The following is a 25,369-nucleotide window of genomic DNA, read 5'->3' on the forward strand; positions in this document are numbered from 1 at the left end:
GATCTATATTTTACAAAAGGTTGGTAAAGCATCATTTTATCAGATAATAAAATACAGTTTATTACTGTAAATTTAAATTTTAAGTTAAGTCTGTAAAACCATTAACACTCTTACCGTATTTTTAACGGTAAAGTTCTGGCAACCACAGCTGTCGTTTTTTTGCCGTAACAATTATGGTTTTATTTTTTTACAATGTACTGTAAATTTATAAAACCTTCAAAAAAAATTTAAAAATAAATAAATAAATTAGTAGTGTAAATTTATATTAAATACAATTAGTAGAGCTTTTGAGTGCATTTTTGCCTCAAGTACTTAAATACATGTACTGTGTAATGTCATAATTACTCTGATTATCTTTCAAATGTGGTTAAAGTTAAAGAATATACAATATATATTATAAATACAAATACTTCTGAGAAGTATTTATGGCATTTACTAAAACATACATTAATGTAATTTCTATTGAAACTTCGTATGTCATGATATTTAAACATATTTTTAGTTACACATTTGTATATTGTAAAAAGTATTTTAATGACTTATCACAACTTATATTTTGAGTTTATATTTATTGAACCAATCTCATTAATAGTATTAACATTTTTTTTCTTAATTCCAATGTATTTAAAGTAAATTTTAAGTTAAACAAACAATAATTTAGTTGCAGTTTAGAACATTAAAGGGATAGTTCACTCTAAAATTAATTTTTGATATGTTTTAGCTTACCTCAAGGGCATCAAAGATGTAGGTGTCTTTGTTTCCACAGTATTTTCAATTTTGATATTTTTCAGTCAAACCGTTCTTGTCTGTCAGTCATATAATGGATGTTTAAGGGGTCCACCCTCGGTTCACCTCAAAGAGCATGCACAGAGAAGTCAAAATTAAACATGATTGAATGACTCAAAAATGTAAGCACACATTGATGGCCTAAGACACAAAACGAGCGGTTTGTGTGAGAAAACGAACAGTATTTATATCGTTACCTCATGTAACCACAGCCACGTCCAACTGTTCTGACGGCATGGGCGCTTCGGTCTGCGCATCCGCCGGAAGTGATCGCTTGCGCGTCTACGTCACTCATTGTTTACACAGAGATTTCGGAAGTTTTACCTTTCACTAAACATACTTAGATACGCAGGAAATCGCAATGGAAGACGACTAAACCTTATAGAACTTCAAATGTAATTCTATAAGGTTTGGTTTAGGGTTAGTTGCTTATATAATTTCTATAAGTGCATGCATTGTAAACAAGGCGACTGCAAAATAAAGTGTTACCCATTTAAAATATATTAACTTTAAATGTAACTGTCACGGGTGTGGGTGCAGGCAGAAGAACAGGCTGAGTCCAAGAAGTTCCAATACACAGATTTACTAATAATTAAATACAAATTCAGGCAGGAAGACAGGGTAACACCAGGTAACATTAAACATTGACCGACCACCACAGACTGAAGGAGGGAGAACTAAATACACAGGGGAATCAGGACTAATGAGGTGAAGACAGGTGAAACAGATGAACAGGACGCTGAACGGGAGGCTGATGAGGGAGTGAGTTCAGGTGTGCAGACGAGAGGATCATGGGAAGTGTAGTGCTGGAGACGCAGACAGGATGGTGCAGACGAAGGACTGTGACAGTAACATTGAATTACACACTACAGTTAAAATTATAATCAAGTCAATACATGACCAACAAGAAATAATTATGTACTGTAAAGTATTATCTGCAAGTACAGTTTTTTTCAAACACAATTTTAAGATTTGAAGTCACCACACTTCTTCACAAAGGTGAATCAGAAAATAATGTAACAATAGAACAGCGTGCAGTTATTATAAAGCGTAACCAAATATTTGAACTAGTGACCTTTTTTATCCCAACATTCAACAAATTAAAAAACTAGCATCTCTTGCATAAACATAGCACCTATGTCTTAAAGGATTAGTTCACTTTTGGAAAAACTTTTGCTGATAATTTACTCACCCCCATGTCATCCAAGATGTCCATGTCTTTCTTTCCTCAGTCGAAAAGAAATTTAGGTTTTTGATGAAAACATTCCAGGATTTTTCTCCAATATAATGGACTTCAATGGGAACCGGATGGTTCAGGTCCAAAAGATACCCAGACAGCAAACTGACATTGAATCAACATGGAAACGACGTCTCTCATGACATTGAAACAACGTTGATTTGCTCATCGAATTAACGTTGAACCAACGTCAGACGCGGCATTCTTCAAAGCAAAATGAAATCGAAAATTGGTTTGCTTTCATAACGTTGAAACAACGCGTTGATTTCAAGTTGATTTTCCGTTAGTTTTGAAAGAATGGCGCATCTGACGTTGGTTCAACGTTAATTCGATGAGCAAAACAATGTCAGATCAACGTTGTTTCGATGTCATATTTCCACGTTGATTCAATGTCAGTTTGCTATCTGGGTAGTGTTAATAACAGTTTCAGATGCAGCTTCAAATGTCTTTAAACGACACCAGACGATGAATAAGGGTCTTATCATGCGAAACGATCGGTTATTTCAATGCTTATTCCAAAAACGTAACTTTTCTAAGGACAAATGCTAGCCTTTCTCCATTCTGTGAGGCGCGTTTGCAACGTCACGTAGTACGTAATTACGTTCAAAAGGTCACGGGCGACGTAGCCAGAAGTACAGAGTCAGAGTGTTTACAAGTTGAACGCATAGGTTGAACGTGAAAACTAACTCAAACGCCGTTTACAAAAAAGGAATTAAAAGGTAAAACAACGATGTCTGATGATTTTGATTCTGTACTTCCGGCTACGTCGCCCGTGACCTTTTGAACGTAATTACGTATTACGTGACGTTACAAACGCGCCTCACAGAATAGAGCTAGGCTAGCATTTGTCCTTAGAAAAGTTACATTTTTGGAATAAGCTTTGAAATAACCGATCGTTTCGCATGATAAGACCCTTATTCATCGTCTGCTATCGTTTAAAGACATTTGAAGCTGCATCTGAAACTGTTATTAACACTATCTTTTGGACCTTGAACCATCCGGTTCCCATTGAAGTCCATTATATGGAGAAAAATCCTGGAATGTTTTCATCAAAAACCTAAATTTCTTTTCGACTGAGGAAAGAAAGACATGGACATCTTGGATGACATGGGGGTGAGTAAATTATCAGCAAAAGTTTTTTCAAAAGTGAACTAATCCTTTAAGAACTGACCAGTTAGTTAAGGCTATCAGTCTTACTTTTTGGATTTAAATTAGACCAATCTAAGTGACTGACTTAAACAGTTATGACCAGCCTTGTAGAAATAAATGAGATGACTATCTTGTAAAACTAGTCTAAGCCGTTTATTCAACAGTCAGTTGTTGTTGAAAAGGCCTGTAAGTGACAGGAACACTGTTCTCCTTAATCGCGGTTTGAAAAACCCCATGTCTCACACATGACTAAAGAATAGTGCAAATACATAGGAATTCTGACCCCAGCTGTTCTGGTTTAGACTTGGCTATCTCCAAGCAAAAACTGCATTAGTCCTGTGGAATCTCTTTGGCTGTATGTTTCACATACCAGTCACTGTTTTTAGAGATATAAAGGCATGTTCCGTATAGTCCAAAAATGAGGCCGGTGAGGGTTTGTATTATAATAGCTCTTGTAGATCAGTGACATCAGCACAGACGGAGTAATGTCCCCATCACTCTTCAGCCCGAACACAAGGATTTCCTACCAGTTTGCAGGAAAGGTGGAAAGCTCCATTTTGTTGTAATTGTGGAAAATATCTGTCAACTGTGAGCCAAGACATTATGGGGTAACTGACATATTTTTCCTTTGCAAAATAACAAAATGCCAGTTTTGCAGATTTTTCCTATGAGCCTGTGTTGAGATTCAAGTACGTTCATAATTTCAATGCAAAGCAGTGAACATTTGTAATTTGATACGAGAAACTTGGTCTATGTAAAATGACGCACAACAGATGAGGATTTGACTCATATACAGATTTATTTTAAGAAGGTTCACTATTGAATGACATTGTTAAGTGAATGTTATCATACAGGATTTAATAGTAAAATTTCAGAGTTCATACTTCATTAAGAGAACAAGTAAAGCATCTTTTATTTTTTTTGGAATACGGTCACATTTACTGAAATGAAAAGGAAACAGAATGTCGTTTTTCAACCTAGAATGAACCTATGGCCCATGACCCGTCAAGCACAGCTGTCTCTTCTGGATGGACGTTATGTGGAGCACTGGACTGCTTCAAACTTGCTTGCGCAACAGAGTAAGACTTGCAAAAATACTGAAACATTTGCTACTTGGTTAACAAAAAAATAAAAAAGTAAAGAGGTTTTATAGGTTGTTTTCCTGGAAAGACAAATAACATGAAAAGTTCTCAAGAAACTCAAATGGTCAGACTTGATGAATGCATATATTCAGTGTAAAATTGATAATAACAATGTTAGTATTATTATTTTTTTTGTATGACAACTGGTAATACTGATATGTTTTAAAATGAAAATCCTCAATTCATCTACAGAGTGCAAATCTTCAAATTTCATCCATATTAAAGTGGAAAGTTCATTCTCGTTACACATGATGCCATTTTAAACATGAATAGACATTAAAGCAATACTGTCATTAAGTTCAACATGTTATAGGGTATACAAAAGGAAAACCCTTTTTCAACACTATTTTTACATCAGTTTTAAACTGGAGGTCATTTCACGAATGGCGTTCCCTCTTATAAACAATACAACATATACAACTGTTAACTTCACAGATGTTAGAATTAGGTTATGAACTTCTCTACAGTGGCCCCAACAAGGTTTGGACACTTACCAGTCTCATTTGCAATGAATTTTTGGGTGAGACTTCATTTTACAGCATCTTTGTTACACGTCACATGTCCTTACTGTAATGACAACAGTAAATTATGCATAATTATATTCAACTATTCCAAAATCAAACCATAATCTAAACTTAAACCCTATAAGTACATGTTCATTAATTAATAAAATTGTAACAAGTACACCTTTAAATAAAGTGCTACACTATATAAGGTGTGCAACAGTTTAAGTACAGAGTAATTAATTAATGAACTGCATGTTTACTATAGGGTTAGGGTTACAAATAGGTTTTGGTTTAGTGCTCTGTAAAAAAATATTGTTGGTTTAACTTAAAAAAAATGAAGTAAGTTCACTGAAATGGAAAAATTGAGTTAATACAATGAAGGAGATTCACAAACTCAAAATATTATGTTATGTGAACTACATCATTTTTTTAAGTTGATTTGACAAAAGAAAAAATATGTTGTGATTACAAATCATGAAAAAAATTTTTTTACAGTGTTGTTACTACAATAAGTACATGTAACGTGTAACAAAGACGCTAACAAAGTGTCATATTTATCATTAAATGTATCTTAAATGTCCAAATATTTTTGGCCCACTGTATGTATACCAAAACACTTGTCATTCCATGTTTGGCCAAAAAATATATATATTTTGTATGATGAAATTAGATGTTAAAGAAGTTTAGAACCAAAAATATTTAAAAATAGCTATACCTTGGTTCAAATGTTTTAACTTTAAACAATAAACATTCCCTTTTTGACTAACATATGAATATATACACATATTATATACACATACGTACATGTTGGTATATGAAGTAAAGACGCTTTTTCGATAATTTAATTTCCGTTATGTTGAACCATTATTATATATATTTTTTTATGACACTTCATTTTGATTATGGCCATGATGCAAGCTACGTTGCATCACTTCAATTAATCGGTCAATTTTTTGGCCATAAATTAAACATCCATAAAAAATAATCTTCATTAATAGTAATGAAAATTACTGGGAATGATATAACCAACAGATAATACTTTTTTTGTGTGTGTGTGTGTCAGAAAAGATATAAAGCCAAGTTGTGTTTAGTAAGCTGTTTCAAGTTACTGAGGTATAGGTTTACCCAGCTTCACATAAATATTTAATACTCCTCATGTTCAATTTCAAGCATTCATCTACATTCTCAGCCCCTTCGACCCCTAAAATCATAAAATGGGCTGAAAGACATATTTTATGGGAATTATATTTGGTGCCAGCTTGGTATCATAGGGATGGACCTGCAGTGCAAAAAAAAAAAAAAAAAAAAAATCAAGTACTACAAAATGATTTCCCAGTGGTCTCTTACATGCACTCTTTCTTTCGAGTGCAGATTCACTGGTTACTTCACCACGTCTTTCACTTCAACACCTGCTGTACAAGACAAAAAAAAGTGTAACTCCTCGATTTACAACAATCTGGCCAAAAAATTACAACTAGCCAATATAGTCATCCAACCTTTCCCATTCTTAAGGCATTACAGGAAAAAATATGATTTGTGTTAAACTGGCTACTTAAATCCTTTTGGATTAGCCTTTAAATAGTTCAATATAGTGACAAAAAAATGATGAAGACAGAAAAGTATTTTGCTTATGAAAATGCCTTTTTCACAGTCTCTGCTTGCTTATATGTAGATTCTGGCCCCTGTGGAAGCTCAGACCACTGAATGGTCATTATGGTGAGCCCCGCCCAGGACCGTGTGGTTGATGGAGGAAGCGGATCGGTCTGAACCCTCCACAGTCCCGTTCACGTTCTCCTGGCGTTGACAGCACAGGATCTGTTTGAATGTGATGCTCATCTCCTTGTCCCGGTAGGAGTATATGATAGGGTTCATGGCAGAGTTGAATTCCGCTAAAAGGAGGAAGAATTTCTCATAGGTCAGGATATTGCAATTGGTACAGACCACGTCCAGCAAGAGAATCACCAAACCTGGCGTCCAGCACACAATGAAAGCACCTGAAAAACAAGAGGAAATGGATGCAATTCATTTGAAGAAATTGCAGGACAGATTTCAGTACTTAAAAAAAAAAAAAAAAAAAAAAAGCAGAGTCAAGTTAAACAACTTTAAAGGGGTGATGAACTGAGAAATCAAATTTTCTTTGAGCTTTTGACATCTAAGAGGTCTTCATATAATAAGAATATCCTGTAAGTTTCAGAACTGAAAACGTCCTTGTTAGTCCAATAAAAGCTTTTATTGACACCAGCCCCAGCAAATGACTCGTTTTTAAAAGTGAGAAGCTACTGTATGACGTCAAAGAGGGTAAAACACCACCCCCGCAGAAGAAGATCAACGCCTACTTCAACACGGCCGGTTTAAAAACCGGGTGTTTATCAGCTAGGCTCAAAACTTGGGTCCAAAATAGCCAATTACTTATTCATTTTGATATTTTTGAATGCAAAAATGAAGCGAACGTCATAAGTTGACCTCAGACAACAATATAATAAAATTTAAAAAGCCAGTTCATGACCCTTTTAACTGTGCACTAGGAGATTTCTGAGAAATACTTTTGAAAGTAGATTGGACCGAGCACAACACATTTGTAGCCAATCAGCTGTAGGGGGCGTGTCCAGTCATGATGGGGGAGGAGCGAGAGATTAATACTTTTATTGAAGATACATAGCTTCTCGCACCTTTTTGCGTACATAGAGTAGGGGGCGCTATTGCGCATCTTCTAATCGAGTACTGGATCTTCTGATCAAAATACGTGTGAAGAAGCACTAGAAATAAACAATACCAACGTGATGATTGACATTAAACAGTCTATAAATCAAGACTGCCTAATGTTACCAAATGAAATGTCGACCCAGGACGAGCTATAGGACTGTGAAGCTTTGAAAGTGTTGATGAATGCGATCTGCTATTGTTATAAGGTAGCCTGGGAAATTTCCGGGAATTTTAGATTTGCTCTGAAAGTTAGTCTGGTAAAGAGCTCATTCAAACCCATTTCCAATGCATTGAAATCAAGGCACCAATCAGGGATTGCGTTTCCCGAAAGCATCGTTAGCCATCTATGGTCGCAAGTTCCGTCATTATCAGCATAGTTTAATGAGTCTGTGTTTCCCGAAACCATCGTTCCAACGAACATTCGCCAACAGCAATGCAAAGTTGAGTGGTTTGAACGACAGCTCTCGACTGTGGTTAGAGGCATTGTTTCTATATTGCATGACATTTGGAGGTAATAAATCCTTATCTTGAGCAAAATAAGCAAGCTAACATTCAGTACAACTGGTGTCTTTTATTTAAAATACATACAAATGGAATTTACGTCTTTTAGTTTGTCAAAAGATTTGAAGTAACGTGTTTGAAGAGTGCGCATGTGCGAACGTGCATACTATGTAAGAACGAGCCAAATATTGAGTCTGGTAATAAAGCAAAACAACTGAGAACAATTAGAAATAGTCCTCAGATGACATGTCTGTAATTTATATAAAACAAATCTAGCGTTAATTGGATCTCAAACCATTTCATTAAAAGTAGTTATTACTCCACGACGTGCGAAACCAACGTGGTTGAATGATACTTTGCGACAGTGGGTTTCAGGAAACATTCATGACTAGCTAGTTGATTTCTCCAACGATGAATCGTACAATGGTAGTAAATCAGTGAACTACGTCATTGTACGGGAAACGCACCCTAGAAACGTTGGGGCGGGCTTTATACGATGACGACAACGCTGAGATTTTGAAGCAGATTTTGTATCCTACATTACAAAGATGGATGCCACCATCAAACAGCACTTGTTTGAATCAGCTATCACGTCTGTTTTCAGCGATTTGAACGTTTTCTTTTTCTTAAAAACCTTTTTGTTTTAACCTTTTTGTTAAAAGTTTCTCCACCGCTCTGCATACGTCATCTCCTTCATCCCTCTGGGGTGCGTTTCCCGTACAACGACATAGTTCACTGCTTCACTACCATAGTACGATGCATCATTGGAGAAATCAACTAGCTAGTCACGACTGTTTCCCGAAACCCACTGTCGCAAAGTATTGTTCAACCACGTTGGTTTCGCACATGGTGGAGTAATCACTACTTTTAATGAAACTGTTTGAGATCCAATTAACGCTAGATTTTTTTTAATCTAAATTACAGACATGTCATCTGGGGACTATTTCTAATTGTTCAGTTATTTTGCTTTATTACCAGACTCAATATTTGGCTCGTTCTTACATGGTAGAACATTTTCGCACATGCGCACTCTTAAAACACGTTACTTTAAATCTTTTGAAAAACTAAAAGAAGTAAATTCCATTTCTATGTATTCTAAATAAAAGGCACAAGTTGTACTGAATGTCAGCTTGCTTATTTTTCAATATAAGGATTTACTACATCCATGTGATGCAATATAGAAACGATACCTCTAAACACAGGTCGAGAGCTGTCGTTCAAACCACACAACTTTGCGATGCTGTTTGCGAATGTTCTTTAAATGATAAAGTAACACTTCTTACATTTGACAAAATGAAAACTGCTAGTTGTATCACTACAATCACATCCATAAAAAACGAAAAATATATAGTTCAACCGACTCGTTGAACTATGCTGATAACGACGGAACCTGCGACAATAGTTGGCTAACGATGCTTTCAGGAAAAGCACCCCAGATTTTTAGATCTATCCGCGACGCTTGTTATTGACGCCCCTCTGGAAATGATTAGTCTATGATGCTTTGCCAAACTCGGTTACAACTGAGAGTGGTCTGGTTTTACCCTAACCCTTCAATTAAAACTTGTCTATATTAGCCAATATTTGTGTGATATATTTCTATACTTTTTAGAGTATAGCATTAGCCCAGGAACATGCTAACAGCAAATGGAATTAAAACCAATTGCAAGTCAAGTAAAAAAGGTTTCCTTCAGGGATGCTGTCTTAGAAGGTAGTTCCCTATATAGGCAGTAGACTAAGTTCTGGATAGAGCCTACAACTCATAATATAAGGCAATGAATCTGGCTTTTCCATTACTAACAGAAGTTCTTAAAAAACTGCCAAAATCCCAGTGCTTAAAAAAAGAAAATCCCTGTAGTAAATTTTATTGGTGCCAAACTTCTCCTTTCACATCCTTTCCATATGAATCTAACCTAACATGACTTTGACAAACAAAAAAAATGTCTACTGAAAATAAAATTTTGGACACCGTTGTTGTTTTGCAAGATAGAAATACGTTTGCAAAAGCACTACTCTTGTTTTAGTCAAATGCAGCTGCTCTTGAATGGTTGACATCACTAGAAAGTTATGTGGAGACTCTCAGCCGTTAGATAAACTGCAAGCTGTTTCCAGCATGGCTTTGCCACATGTTTTGCTCTCTCTGAACAAACCCACCAGAGACGTGAACGAGGGGGACTGAAGACTGCGTTTGAAGTGAGAGATTCTGATACTTTTGTTCGCCAAAGACGAAACCATGGTTTCCTCAATACTGGTCCCAACACCCAAACGCCCAGTTGGTTTTACTCTGAAACTTGATGCTTTAGATTCATAGTTCTTCTGAGAATAATGACTCTCTAAATAAAAACATATACTTGAAATTGAGATGATTTCCCGGTGTATTTCCCGGTGTATTCAGCTGTGAGAATGGGAGCAGCATGGAGAACTTATTTTACACGAACGTCTCAGAAAACTAATTTGAAACAGCTTGTTTTGGAAGAGAGAAAAATCCCAGAAATGTTATGGTATTGGACGAGTCCTTGTTAGTCCTTGGATCATATGGATTCAGACTCAATCCTGACTTAAAAATCAAATAATTTGATCTTGCCAACTATACTGTGGTGAACTGTGATATCAAATCTGTCAGCCTGCTGTTATAGCATACAGTAAATTTACTAAGGACATGCTCTCTCAGAAACATTTAACTAGATTTTGCTAAATAATATTTATGTTATCTAATTTAGAATGAAATTTGACATTGGTTAAATTGGAATTTAATCCTCCACAACACCATTTTGATTTAATTCAGCCCTTTTGAGGGATTCTGTAAGTGGCAAAATCGTGACATGACACCACATTTCCGCTTACAACAAGATGTAATAATTAGATGCACTGTATCCTTAAAGTGCGTTTCATGCAATAGCAATTAGTTTGATGGATAACTGTGTGTTTGGGGTAAGTATTCCTCCCAGTGCTTTACTGACATCGAAGAAAGCCAATACCATGGGTGTGGACGAGTTAAAAACTGAGCAAGTTTAGACTGAAGTCATTCTAAAAAGCAGTTTTAGAACGAATCATTCCCAAATGCTTCATGGATTCATGGTTACAAATAAACATTTGGTAACACTATATTTTGATGGTCCCTTTTGAATATCCTGTTGACTATAAGTAACTTTGCAACTACATGTCAACAAAGTCTCATTAGAGAATACTCTACTTACACTCTAGAGAGAATTGGTAGAGACGTAGGCGCAACTTCACTTAGGTCAGTTTAAAAAATAAAAATAAAAATCACCCAGTTGAGGTGTATTGCTTATTTGGTAATGCTATGATATTTCAACCAAGATTCTGTATGTCGTAACTACAGGATATCGGTTCGGTACAAACAGGGCTGTAAAGACACCCCTCAGCCTCCATTAAAGCTCTTTTCCACTTACAAGCTGAATAAGCAGCTTAAATTGGCAGCTGCTCAAAGCCTTGCTTCATCTTAGAGCAGGATTTCGATTTATTACTTCCGCAAAGGCTTATTAACACCATCAGGCACAATGACTGGGGTGTTCTGACGAACGCTGCAAGAGATTCAGGTTCAGAGGTGAAATTACTTTGCCAAGTCATATGAATGTTGGGTTTGTCTAGGAAGTATTTTTTTGGCTTTCTTCGACAAAGGCAAGGGAATGGCCATATCTGAAGGATAACAGTTTCATGCCTCGATTCTATTGGAAAGTAGAAGCCAAGCGATTTATTGTTTTTCTGGTCTTACGGCATGTTTACAACATTTTAGTAGGGCTGGGTAATATCGATTTCTTGACAGGTTATTAATCGATTCTCATTTTTACGAACCGGTATCGATTCTTAAATCTCAAGAATCGATTAGTCATCCTGTTTTCATTCGATGAATGAATGGAACATTGTAGCGCGCATCCCATTTAATAAATCGCAATAATCGTTGTGCCTTGTCACTACTGATTTCAAATTACGGCCATTTTCCTTACGAAATTCAAGAGAAGCAGCAGTGAGGAACACACGTGATCTCCTCTTCTGCCTTACCAGTTACAGCGCAAAATAAACATTAACGAGCATCTGAAAGTGTGTTAAAAGATGTGTTAAAACTGATCAAAATCGGTATCATGTCACATGGAATCGCTCAGTGTTTCAACTGTGGAAAGACATGGCTTGCACATTAACCATTACCTCAAAATACCTGGCTAAATATATGCCCCATATTACATACTCATTATAATTTTTTAAATGTTCTTCGATATTTAATGCATGTTTGAATAAATCTGCGTTTTTATGACAGCCACCATTTAAATGTTTATATTTCATTTAACTTTCTTATTATACAAATAAATAAAAGTGTAATTTTGTATAGCTACAAATCAGTTCATTTTTCCCTTTAATATTATAGTAGGCTAATGAAGCCCAGAATGCCTGTTTTCCTTGAGAAAATTTGCCATGATTGTACCTGATATCCAAAATAATTAATATTGAATCGGAATCGAATTGAAATCTTGTTCAACTTCTTTTAAAGGGGTCATGACCTAGCTTTTTAAATCTTATTATATTGTCTGAGGTCAACTTATGACGTTCGCTTGGTTTTTACATTCAAAAACATCAAAATGAATGAGTAATAGGCTATTTTCTACCCTAGTTTTGAGCCTAGCTAAAAAATGCTGGGTTTTTATGGGCGTCTCGCACTGAAGACTTGGAATAAACGCCCACTGCTGTGAGTGGATAACAGTTTTGCATATTATAATGAGTTTCAACTCACCCGTCGGTGCACTTGGGGGAAATTGTTTTGAAAACGTCCAATGTTGTAAAATGGCAACCGGAATGATTCGCCCATACATGTTCGACCCAGAGTCTGTGTGTTGCACCATTCCTATCAGATCCAATATAGACGGCACAGCACCGTTTTTTTTATCTTAATCGGCCTGCAAATCCAGTCTTGTTTACAAAACAATCCTCAATGAAATGAAGCGAACAGACGGACAATGTTTACCCTCATCTGCTGGAACGTCATTAAAAATAAAGTTTAACCATGCATTCCAATTGAAATCCAGAGGAAGCTTATGCAGCAACTGTCTTCTTCCACAACCAGGCTCGGCACAATATTTTGTATTGCTCTGTAGCTCGATCCAGTTTGTCATCACGAGGTAGGCCTATGTTATTCAGCTATGCGCGTAATGCACAAATCGGTGGGCGGGGCTAAACCGGCCGTGTTAAAGTAGGCGTTGATCTTCTTCTGCGGGTGTGGTGTTTTATCCTCTTTGACGTCATAGTTCCCCACTTTGAAAAACGAGTCGCTTTTCTGGGCCTGGTGTCAATAAAAGCTTTTATTGGGCTAACAAGGATGTTTTCAGTTCTGAAACTTTTATTTTTCTTATTCTTATAATATGATGACCTCTTAGATGTCAAAAGCTCAAGAAAAAAAAGAAGATTTTTCAGTTCATCACCCCTTTAAAAGTGACCTATATCCAACATCTGCATTATACTCTTGGCAAAACAAGCATGAGGGGCTTTCATACCGGAGGGACCGTTTCATAGTTCCTAGAACAATTGGCGCGAAGTAAACATTTTTGGCGTATTTGCACCGCAGGAACTAGGAATGAATTTTTTCAATGACGTACGATCTGTCCGCTTACATGGCAGATGCAAATGCACGTATCCATTGCATATAAGATTTATTTACACATAAGAATGAGGCTTAAAACCTTTCTGAGAATATCGTCATCAATGTGCTTTTTTCTTGCTTAGACGTTTATGGGTCATATACAAAAAATAAATAAGTAAACCATGTAATGTAAATGCGGCCTAACAAACAACAGACAACACAAAATAGCCAAGTAGTTGCTGTATGAACTGCAAATCATCAACTTTTAACTTCCATGTTTTATGAGACTAAAAATAGAATTGTTATTCAAGCAACTTGTCAGAAATTATATTGATTTGTGTTGTAATTTTACAGCCTCTATCTGCTGCTTCCAACAATACTGCATGATTCACTGTCACATGACAAACACTGACTCAAATTCAACAAACATCATGTCATCTTTAAAATCTAGAATGCAGAACTAATCAGTGTCTATCAACATTATCCACCCACGAGTGAAAGTTATCTCTGTAAAACAAGTGCTATCTTATTCATGGCAAACTCGACAACACATGGTGAAATGTTTGTGGTCAAAAATATGCAGCATTTGCAGGAGGTTGATGGGAACTCAGTGAGATAGAGACACCTGTGGAAGTGCTTATACATGCTTTGCATAGCAGATTCCAGACTGGAGGATTTGCCAAGAGTATGGGTTTTGTCCTGCCCTCCCAATCCAGTTAGCTTTTCCAAGGAATTTCTGGGAAGTCGGCTCTGTTTTATGTGTTTAATTAGTATTAGATTACTGTATTTTGGGTAATTATATAAGTATTGAAGCTTGTTGTCAATAAATTGGTAATTGTAAGTTTTTAATCTCACAATTCTGCACTGTAAAAAAATATTTTCAAGATTTGTTATCACAACATCTTTTATTTTGTCAAATCAACTTTACAATAATTTATTTAGTTGATATAACTTATTACTTTGAGTTTCTCATGGTTAAATTAATCTACTTCATTGTTATAACTCACTTTTTCCAGTTCAATCAACTTAAAATTTTAAGACAACCCAGGTTACTTACTTTTTTAAGTTAAACCAACAATATTTTTTTTACAGTGTAGTAATCACAACATTTTTTCTTTTGTCAAATCAACTTAAATCATTTATTTAGTTCAGATAACATATAATTTTGAGTTTCTGATGGTTACATTAATCTCCTTCATTGTATTAACTCACTTTTTCCAGTTAAATCAACTTAAAATTTTAAGGGAACCAGGTTACTTACTTTTTTAAGTTAAACCATCAATATTTTTGTACAGTGTGACTTTTTTCAATTATCACAATTCAGAAAAATAAAAAGTGTAACAAGTGTGAGATAAGACGCAATTATCTTTTAAAGTGTTTTATTCCGTGGTGGAAACAAGCTTCCATATGGAAGTGAATCGGGTTGAGCTGTAAACTCAATTTAATATTGACTTCAGAATTGAATTTGTACATGGAAAGCTAATATTCAAGCCATCACTTGCACAACAAGATAAGACAGTTGTTTGTTTTTTTATGACTGATATGTTTAAATAAATCTGATTTAACACCATTTTTAATGGATGCTTGCTAAGAAGATATGCTGATATACTTCCATAACCATGAAATCATTGCTGTCTCATGGGCTGTGATGTTTACATTTCTAATGAACTATGATTATGACAGTTTCTGAGATTCATAAGGGGCAAGATGCTAGTAAAATCAACAAAATATTTTCACATGATAGATGCAACTGTCAGCTTATCATAATCTATGTTTTTATTTCAGAACTGGTCACTTCCTTCAAAAAAAAAAAAAAAAAAAAAAAAAACTAGGATGAGGAAAAATAAAATAAAAATAACATTGCACAAGCAATTTCTTTTTTCCTCCCCAAAATTATCTGTATGCCATGCAAGCATATCCGAGTATGTCATGTGATCCAATAATGCTGATAAGGCAAGAAACAATGGCCAAAAAACGAAACCTCAACCCTGGCCAAATGTATTCCGAATGAAACGCCCTGCTGTTCTACACCACATGAGTCCTGATGTCTCGTTTTCTTGAGGAGCGGAAACTGATCCAATGATTTCATCATCACTGTTATTCAAATATACTTCATACGCCCTTAAGTAACTCTCAACAATGGATGAATCATGCCTTTGAGAAGTAACAAAATATGATTTCATTTTAGCTTTGGAAGTTATTTGTGATAGTGTGGGGAGAAGCAGAGTCTCCTTGTTTCCTGGAAAGTCCTTTATGGTGGATAGAACATGAAACCCTGAATTGGTGTCGTTGCTTTACACTGTAAAATGACAGCAGATCTCACTAGACAAACAAGCACCTGGTCTGACAGAACAAGCTCAAGTCATTTATAATTAATGGATATGGTGAAGGTTATGCGCAAAAGAGAATTTTTGGAAATTACAATGAACTCCAATATAGACAAATGCGAGAACTAGAGGCTTTATTTTAAAGAGGTGTATGATACACTTTAGCCTTGGATTTTGTTCAACTATAACTCCACAATACACAAACTGCTACTGTACCTTTAAGACTTTTATATGGAAAATGTCTAATTGGACTGGAAGACTAGACAACCTCAATCTTTAACAAAAAACAAAAACAAAAAAACAAAACAAAAAAACAAATGAATTAATATTAGTATTTCACTGTAGAGATTTTAATCAGACCAAAGCTATTTATTTTCCTAACGAAGTATAGCCTACAAACATGCCCAACAAATACGGAAATAAAACACATTGCAGCTGGTTAGGAGTCTTTTAGCACTTTAATAGTCTTGTATTTTTTTTTCTCAGTCTGACACGTTCACTAAACCAGACCTTTATGTTTTCAGTAACCACTTCCTGCTGCATACGTTTGCTTGTATATTTAGGTGGAAGTTAAGATCAGAGTAATGTTTAAGAGCACTGGTAATATACTCCGAGATCCAGGGCACATTTAGTTTGTCCGATTAGTCCGAATAGTATAAGGGTAACATTATTTTACAGCGTTGTTACATATGAAACATTTAGTTACTAATAATTATAAATTAGGCATAATTACATACAACTAATCCTAACATCTAACCTATGGAAACTTGTTTCCACCACAGAATAAAACATTTTTAAAAGTATATTGAGACTTTTTATCTTACAATTGCGAGTTTATATCTCTTTCTCATATTTCTCAAAATTGCAAGATATAAAGTCGAAATTGTGTTATCCACAAGTTTCCGAGGGGCGCTCCTGTAAAAAATAAAGTGGGTGAAACTTCCGGTGACGCGGCGGAAGTAGCATTCCAATGGTATTTTGTGTGTTAGTTAGCGAAGAGGCTAGCTGTTTTTCGGAGAATTATTTTACTATTTAAAGACGCAAATCTTTATGAGAGATGTCGTTACGGAGCTCAGGGGCAACATGTGCTGTTCGCGGTTGTATGTATAACCGGACTAAACTAATTCAGTGGCTTAAACGTGATTGTTTTGAACATAAGCCGAAAACGAAATCAGAGTGATCCTGCCAACGACTGTAGTTTCCATCACCTCCCAAAAGACGACGAATCTTCCTGTGTACATTTGTTTAAATTCTTAATGTTCTATAAACTCTATCAGCAAGTGATTGGCTGTTCGCTACTGATGTTACACCTAAACTCAGGATCAAAGCCTGAGTTGACAGAATACCAAATGTGCCAGTTGATGTATTCAAGTAAGTTAGCACATTAATTTATAATTTTGAATAAAAGCACAATGACTAAGTGTGTATTTTTATTTTAATTGTTTGTCAGCTCGCACAACTGTCTGTCACCATGCCTTGATGAGTATTGATTATTAATAATGTTATTATAATAGTCCCAATCATCTACTGCGGAGGGTAAAGGTACTGTTATTTCACCCTTTTGAATTTCGTTGAGATTGTGTTCCCACATCGTTAGCTAGTTTGGATCGCTATAACTTGAATGACTATCAACTGTTGAAGGACGAGTGTCAAGCATGTCAAATCGCGCTTTGTTTACTTCCAACCGGAAGTCTCACCCACTTTTGACGCAAGGCCTCATGGGGCGTAGGAAACTTGTGGATAAACTCACAATTTAGTGATATAGTCCCAACTGTGAGAAAATAAACTCGCAATTCTGACATCTTTTCTCAGAATTGAGGAAAAAAAAGGTACAAAAGCTGTCACTGGGGCTGTACCTTTTGAAAAGGTACACGTTTGTACCTAAAGGGTGCATATTGGTACCTTAATGGTACATTTAATATTTATATCATATCATACTTTACTTTATCTTAGAATTGTGAGATAAAAAGTCACAATTACCCTATTATTTTTTACTCAAAATAAAGTGCAACTTAAGTCAGAATAAGTGCTGTTTGGCCAAGGTATAACTATATAGCAAGAAGCCATATACACCACACATTTTAGTAAAAAAAAAAAAAAAGGATAATTTGAAGGATTCTATTATTTAAACATTAATTACACACTGTAATATACATCTATTATCTCGAGAGTGAGATCACAGTCTACAAACCGTGCTTTCATCCAGACCCCGTAATATCCATCCTCCCTAGAGATTCGAGACAAGCTCTGCCTGGTCCAAACAACAACAGTACTGTTTCCTGCACAGCACCATGACTGGCTTCCTTTTCATCCAGGCCAGGCTTCACTGGGGGAGCCGGCGAGGCATGACACTGAAACAGTGCAAGGCAAACAGTGGAACTGGCTGCAAGACCACTATGACGGTTCCTCGACCTACTCAAGGGCTACATTGTTCATCGACTTGAAGTTGGCACAATGGAGTGAAGGGTAACATTACATAGCATTTAAGTAATGCTGCTTATATACATATACATATACATATATATAAGCATCTCAAGTGTAGCGTCAGTTCTGGCAGGTCATGTTAGTCAAGCTCGCATCAGCTGACTCTCAGCTGGTCCACGTCTACCTATAGGAATACGACGCCTGTCACTGTATACATAAGCTCCTTATCAGCAGCTGTCTTGTTTCTCAATTACCCTCCTCCCTCCCCAGCGCTCCTCCTCTCATCAGTCAGGATTTGGCATTCTGATTCCCCTTAAATTCTCGAATTATGTTGTACTTTAAAATCTTGAATTAATGATGTCTGCATTTATTCCTGTTGGTTCTGTTCTGTTTACCCTAAGGGGGGTTATCCTCTTATCCATGCAAGGCTGACTGGAGTTCTTGCCCAGAACAGAACCACACCGCCAATCCTAACGGTATGCCAATTGTCAATCGGTCCTGACAGAAATGGGCTTTTGGTTATTTTGAACCACAACTTGGAGCCTGGTGTGTAAATTTGACCTCCCTTGACAGGAAGTGGACAAATGGAATCGCCCCAAAAAGCAGCAATGAGTGTTAACAGCAATTGTAGAGAATGAATGGATCCCCAGAGCAAATCTCCATGTCATAGTGACATCATTAAAGGACAGATTCTCAGAGAACATGTGTAATTTGGCCTAATGATGCTCATATTAACAACGCGGTAGACCAAAAAAGATTGTTTCATGTGCTTTTTTTGCAAAGATGTAGTGGTCAAGAGTATTGACCTTTATGATTTTTCCCAACATTTAAAAATAACAGATAAAATATCAGTGAGGACAGTTTGTTTGTTGATAAAAGTAATTGTGGTTTTCGGCCATCTGATTATGATTGCACCAAGGATTTGATATTTATGTAGATCTATCTGCAAGTAAAAGAGTGTGAGAATTGACCCACACTGCGTTCAAATATGCCTACTTTCCCACTACATAGTAGGTGAAAAATAACTCAGATGGCCCACTAATTCAACAGAGGTTTTGAAGTGTGCATCCAGTGGACACTTACTATGACACCAAGGGGTACTATTACTATGACACTATGCACGGCGCTATTTCCGGTGAAGATTTAAGGATGCTCGATAACTTCCGCCAATCGTGGAGTCCAATGCAATACTGAGAATTTATATTGAATTTTATACTCCATGGTTATACTAAAGAAACTTTAGGCACAAAAACAGATAAAACAGACACCCCTCCTTGTGTTTATGCTTCTTTTGAAAATTATATTAAATAAACATAACTATATAAAAAATTACATCTAATTGTATGAACGTTTCGTTTCAAAGACGGGAGGACAGTAAATTTGGAAGACTCTGCCATAAGCCCGTTTTCCTCGGTTTTCCTCCGCTTTAAAGGGTTAGTTCACCCAAAAATGAAAATTCTGTCAGTATTTACTCACCCTCATGTTGTTCCAACCCCGTAAGACCTTCATTCATCTTCGGAACACAAATTAAGATATTTAAGATATTAAGATCGCTCTTGCATACTAGTCCATAGGCTTCTTGAGGGAATGACTCTTGCTGGCATCGAAAAGTCATTAAAGACATCGTTAAAATAGTCCAAGTGACTACAGTGGCTCAATTTTAACTTTATCAAATGACGAGAATACTTTTTGTGCGCAAAAACAAACAAAAATAACGACTTTATTTCAACTATTCACTTCATGGGCCTGTAGTCAATTAACGCAGTGTGATTGCGTAGAGCTACGTCACACGTAGGCTCACTATTGGCCGACGCTGGTCATGTGTGTGATGCGTGTGACGTACAATAACAGAAGCTTACGCTATTAAACTAGTAACCTGACTCGCGCAGAGGGAGAAATAAACGAATAGTTGAAAGTCGTTATTTTTGTTGTTTTTTTGCCCACAAAAAAGTGTTCTCGTCATTTGATAAACTTAAGATTGAGCCCCTGTAGTCACTTGGACAATTTTAACGATGTCTTTAATGACTTTGAGGACAGCAAGTCATTCCCTCAAGAAGCCTATGGACTACTATGCAGGAGCGATCTTAATATCTTAAATATCTTAATTTGTGTTCCGAAGATGAACAAAGGTCTTACGGGGTTGGAACAACATGAGGGTGAGTAAATACTGACAGAATTTTCATTTTTGGGTGAACTAACCCTTTAATCTCCCCAACCGGAAACTGTTGAGCATCCTTGCGTCAAATGCGGAACATATGCTTGCATATAGCCCATTCAACTGATTCTGGTTGGTCACATGACAATGACGGCATGGAGGAAGTACATCCATATTTCATTTATACTACACAAATTCATACACACTTTTGAATGGTCGCAAAGTTAGTTCCTCATATATTCAGACAGCATTAGCTGTATTCAAATTTGGATGCACCATTTCCAATTGCATATGAAGAAAATGAACAAATCGTCATAAAATAATGAAAATGTCTTTAAATGCCCAACAAAATGAAAAATGTTTGTTTGTGTCTGTTAGCATTTAGGCCATATGGACTATATCAGGGGTGTCCAACCCTAATCCAGGAGAACCTCCATCTGACAGTTTAGTTCCAACCCCAATCAAACATCCCTGAACCAGCTGATCTTGTTCTTCAAGATTACTTGAAAATAACAGGGAAGTATGCTGTAGCAGGAACTGAAACTGAACTCTATAGGATGGTGGGCATCCAAGAGCAGGGTTGGAATCAGGGTCTAAATGCTAGTGGAGGGTTGTCCATTTTTTCCCTGGAGGACCACTATCCCATGTTGGGCAAAGCTGGTGCTAAACTATACAGGACCCCTGCAGACAAATCCAGCACTGCAAGCTAGGACCAACATGGGATGCTGGTTGCTGTTGGACCTGCTACACCAGCTTTGTTTATCTTCAGAACAAGGACTAAACCAGCTCTAAAAAACAAGCAACATGGAATTCATGCTGGTTTATGCTGGATTTTTTCAGCAGGGGTGTTGGCCCTCCAAGACTAACGAAACCCTGAATGAAAGCAGAACTTACCCAATACAATCACAACGGTTTTCAGCAAGCTCATCATAGTGTCCCTGTTCCGCCGTTGACCCGAGCTGTGCCGGGACATCCTCATGGTTCGCTGACGTACGTACATAAATATGTGAGCGTAAAGAACGACCATCACCACGAAGGTCACCAGGTTGAAGATGGCCCAGAAGCCCAAGTAGGAGTTGCTGTAGAGGGGGGCCATGTTGGAGCAAGTATCTATGGCACAGATGCAGTTCCAGCCCACGCTAGGAATGGCGCCCATGATGATAGACATGGTCCAGATGATGACGATAACTACAACTACTCGTCTATTGCTCATGCGGGTATGAAGCTGCATGCGGAACACAGTTATGTGGCGCTCAATGGCTATCGCTAACAAGTTAGCCACTGAGGCTGTTAGGCTTGTATCGATGAGGCCTTGGCGAAGCAACCACGTGCTGACTGTAAGCCTTCTCGTATTAGGTCCCGTGTTGAACATCAAGTAGAAATAGGCAAGTCCAGCAAAGAAGTCCGCAGCTGCTAGGTTGGCCATTAGATAGTAGATTGGAAAATGAAATCGGCGGTTGACGTAGATGGCCACCATCACGAGCAGGTTAGCTAGCATAATAAAAATACACACTGTAATCCCAAGTCCCATCACTAGCTTGCTTACGGCATTCCATTCTGTAGCCAGATACTTATGACTGCGATTGTAAAAAAAGGCTATGGTTTCATTGTAGTAGCATTGTCCGTCATCCATCTTGAAAGGGTATGTTTCTGAAAAGAAATATTAAAAAAAGGTGTTAGAGCTTCGGCATTATTTGAAATCTAATGAAAGGTCACATATGGCTTAAACACTTGCATAATTTATGGCATGTAACTTCACACTGATGCCATACACTAGTAGACTTGCCACCCACATGCATTGTTGCCAATTGATTTAGAGCCATATGCACAATCATAATTCTGAAATAAACATATTGAATGCGACATTGCAGAAGAACATTTATAATGCATTTTGCATCCACATAAATTAACTGGTAATACAACTCTCAACATCATGCACTTATTTAACTCAAAAGTATCTCCAGAAACCAGTGAGATGTTTCACATATCAGCTTTTTAGCATGCAGTTTCCATCTGCTCCTGTTTTATTAGCATGTTAACGCATAATGTTGACCAGGAAAGGTAAACTAAACACTGAAAAAAAAGACAGCTTACATAAACACATAAACGGCAAAATGGTGGTCTGAAGCATGGGATATTCTAACTCTCAAAACGAACTATTAAACGCATCAATGCAGGACTGAATTGGGCGATTCTTCCTCTCTAAACACAAACACAGGAAATAGGCCACATTTGAGCATTGCAAGATAATTTAACCCTTATTATGTGTAAGAAAGTAATCAGTTAAGTTCAGCAGGGTTGCGACAATCATTGTGGTAACATCTGGCTAGAGTGTGTCTTAACATACAAATTTGTTTAAATTGCGTTCATGAAGTTATTAAACCTTTAAAATTACTTTGTGGAAAATTGTGATTTACCAACACATAAATTGAATAGTCTACCAATGGTTGCTCCTTTCCCAGCAATAACGATGGATAGGAACAAGAGCTTTTAATCCTCAAAAAGCCATAGAAGTAATGTTAATTATGGAAGCTTGTTTCCGCCATAGAATGAAAAATATAAAAGGTAATTGCGACTTTTTATCTCACAATTCTGACTTTTTTTCTCACAATTGCTAGTTTACTTCTCACAATTCTGACATTGTTTCTCAGATTTGCGAGATGAAAAGTCAGAATTGCGTGATATAAAGTCGCGATTGCGAGATATAAAGTCAGAATTGTGAGATATAAAGTCAAAATTGCGAGTTATGAAATCAGAATTGCGAGATATAAAGTCAGAATTGCGTGATGTAAAGTCGCAATTGCGAGATATAAAGTCAGAATTGCGAGTTATAAAGTCAGAATTGTGAGATATAAAGTCAGAATTGCTAGATACAAAGTCGTAATTCCGTGTTATAAAGTCAGAAATGCATGATATAAAGTCAGAATTGTGAGATATAAAGTTAGAATTGTGAGATTTGAACTATTCTGAGGGGGGAAAAAGTTAGTAAGAATTGGCCCAATAACTTGCAATCACGAGTTTACTGTAAATCTCACAATTCTGAGAAAAGATGTCAGAATTTCGACATATAAACTCACAATTGTGTTATAAAGTCTGAATTGTGAGATGTAAACTCGCAATTGTGAGAAAAAAAGTCGCACTACTGTCTTTTTTTCTCAGAATTGTGACTTTATATCACCCAATTGTGACTTTATATCTCGCAATTCTGACTTTATATCTCACAATTCTGACTTTTTAATCACGCAATTCTTACTTTATATCTCACAATTCTGACTTTATATCATGCAATTCTGACTTTATGTCTTACAATTCTGACTTTATAACTCGCAATTACGACTTTATATCACGCAATTCTGACTTTTTATCTCGCGATTCTGAGAAATTAAGTCAGAATTGCAAGATATAAACTCGCAATTGTGTGAGAAAAAAAGTCAGAATTGTGAGATAAAAAGTCACAATTGTTTATTTTATTTTTATATTCAGTGGCGGAAACAAGCTTCCATAGTTAATTATTATTCACTTTGGAAGTATTGAAATTTCCTTCACTGTATTGAAAAGTGTGACCAGGGTATTCTCAAAAATGCACACTTTTTTCCACAGAAGAAAGTTGAACAACATGTTATTGAATAAATGATGTGCGTTAAGTCATGTTTGAAAACCTGGTTGCATTGACTATCATAAAAAATACATACTTTTTACATAGAACCATTTATTGCAACTATTAAAACTTCAAAACAGACATTTCTTTGAGCTTGCACACAGCTATCTCAGGCTCAGCACGCTATCAATTGTTAGGAATTCAAATGCTAAGCAAGAGTGGATGACCTTTCCACAGTTATTGTGTACTTCTAAAGCTATCATCACCACACATTGGTCCATAGTTCTGGGACACAGATGGACAGATCCTGTCATTGTGTGTCAATGTGTTTTATCATATAGCCTCAGGCCTCTGATCTCACTAAACTAAAGGCAATGAACAAGAGCGGTCTGTGCACAAATGTCTGTGAACTTCCTCTCTCAGCTGCAGCAAAGCTCAAAGCCACAGTTTTAGCACTGTTGCTGAACCCATCCTCAATGGATAAAGAAGACAGTGAAAAGGAAATTCCAGAACGGCCTTGGCAGAGTGCATTTGATAACATTGTATCTTCACAGTTCTGCTGTATCTCCTGCTAAAACAACAGTGCAAGACTGCTACTCAAGGAAGCATTATGTGAAAGTAAACATTTCATATAAACAGTTTTTTTAGAAGGTATACATAATTTAATGACCATTCATAAAGTATTTCCAAATGCTTTTTTGGTACCAATTTACCCAACATTATGATGGCTTGTTTATTCATTGACATTATTTTGGTAAAAAATACAAGAGTAAAAATAAATTAGAAAAACACCTTAATCCTACATATTGAATAGCATCACAAGCAAATATTATTATGCAATATTGATACTGTGCAGGCAAACTTTCTGTGAATGAAGTTAGGGAACGAGCAACGGCACCAGTCTTGATTTATTTCAGTTTTGGTCCCTTGCCTGACTGAAATTACAAAGCAGGCATTGTTCTCCACCCATCCTATCAAAAGAAAACAATGAAACTGGATTTTTACAAAGAATAAATTGTTCACATTAATGCATGGGCTCTGTGAGGCAACACTCCAATGTGATTCAGACACAAATGTTACTAATTTATGCCCATAATTAGGCAGGCATGTGAAAGCTGTAAACAATGAGGACTCCGGTAAAGTAATCGTGGATTTATCGACTTTTTGAAGGCAGTTCTAGCTAACACTTTATTTTAAGGTGACTACATGTATTAAAAACAGTAAATTAAGCATAATTACAAGTGGATATTTTAT

General features: G+C 36.4%; 1 protein-coding gene across 1 annotated transcript in view; it reads right to left on the minus strand.

Annotated features, from left to right (window-relative positions):
- Positions 1-3,946: 3,946 nt before the first annotated feature.
- lpar1 (lysophosphatidic acid receptor 1) overlaps positions 3,947-25,369 on the minus strand; it is a 31,064-nt gene continuing 9,641 nt past the window's right edge. Inside the window, exons 2-3 of the mRNA XM_039678254.2 lie at positions 21,412-22,167; positions 3,947-6,814 (exon numbers count right to left, since the gene is read on the minus strand). Coding sequence (XP_039534188.1) covers positions 6,513-6,814; positions 21,412-22,150 — 1,041 coding nt within the window. The 5' untranslated portion in view covers positions 22,151-22,167 and the 3' untranslated portion in view covers positions 3,947-6,512. The remainder of the gene's footprint in view (positions 6,815-21,411; positions 22,168-25,369) is intronic.

The sequence above is a fragment of the Pimephales promelas genome, chromosome 23, assembly GCF_988280905.1.
Source record: "Pimephales promelas chromosome 23, fPimPro1.hap1.1, whole genome shotgun sequence".
In the NCBI taxonomy this organism is placed as follows: domain Eukaryota; kingdom Metazoa; phylum Chordata; class Actinopteri; order Cypriniformes; family Leuciscidae; genus Pimephales; species Pimephales promelas.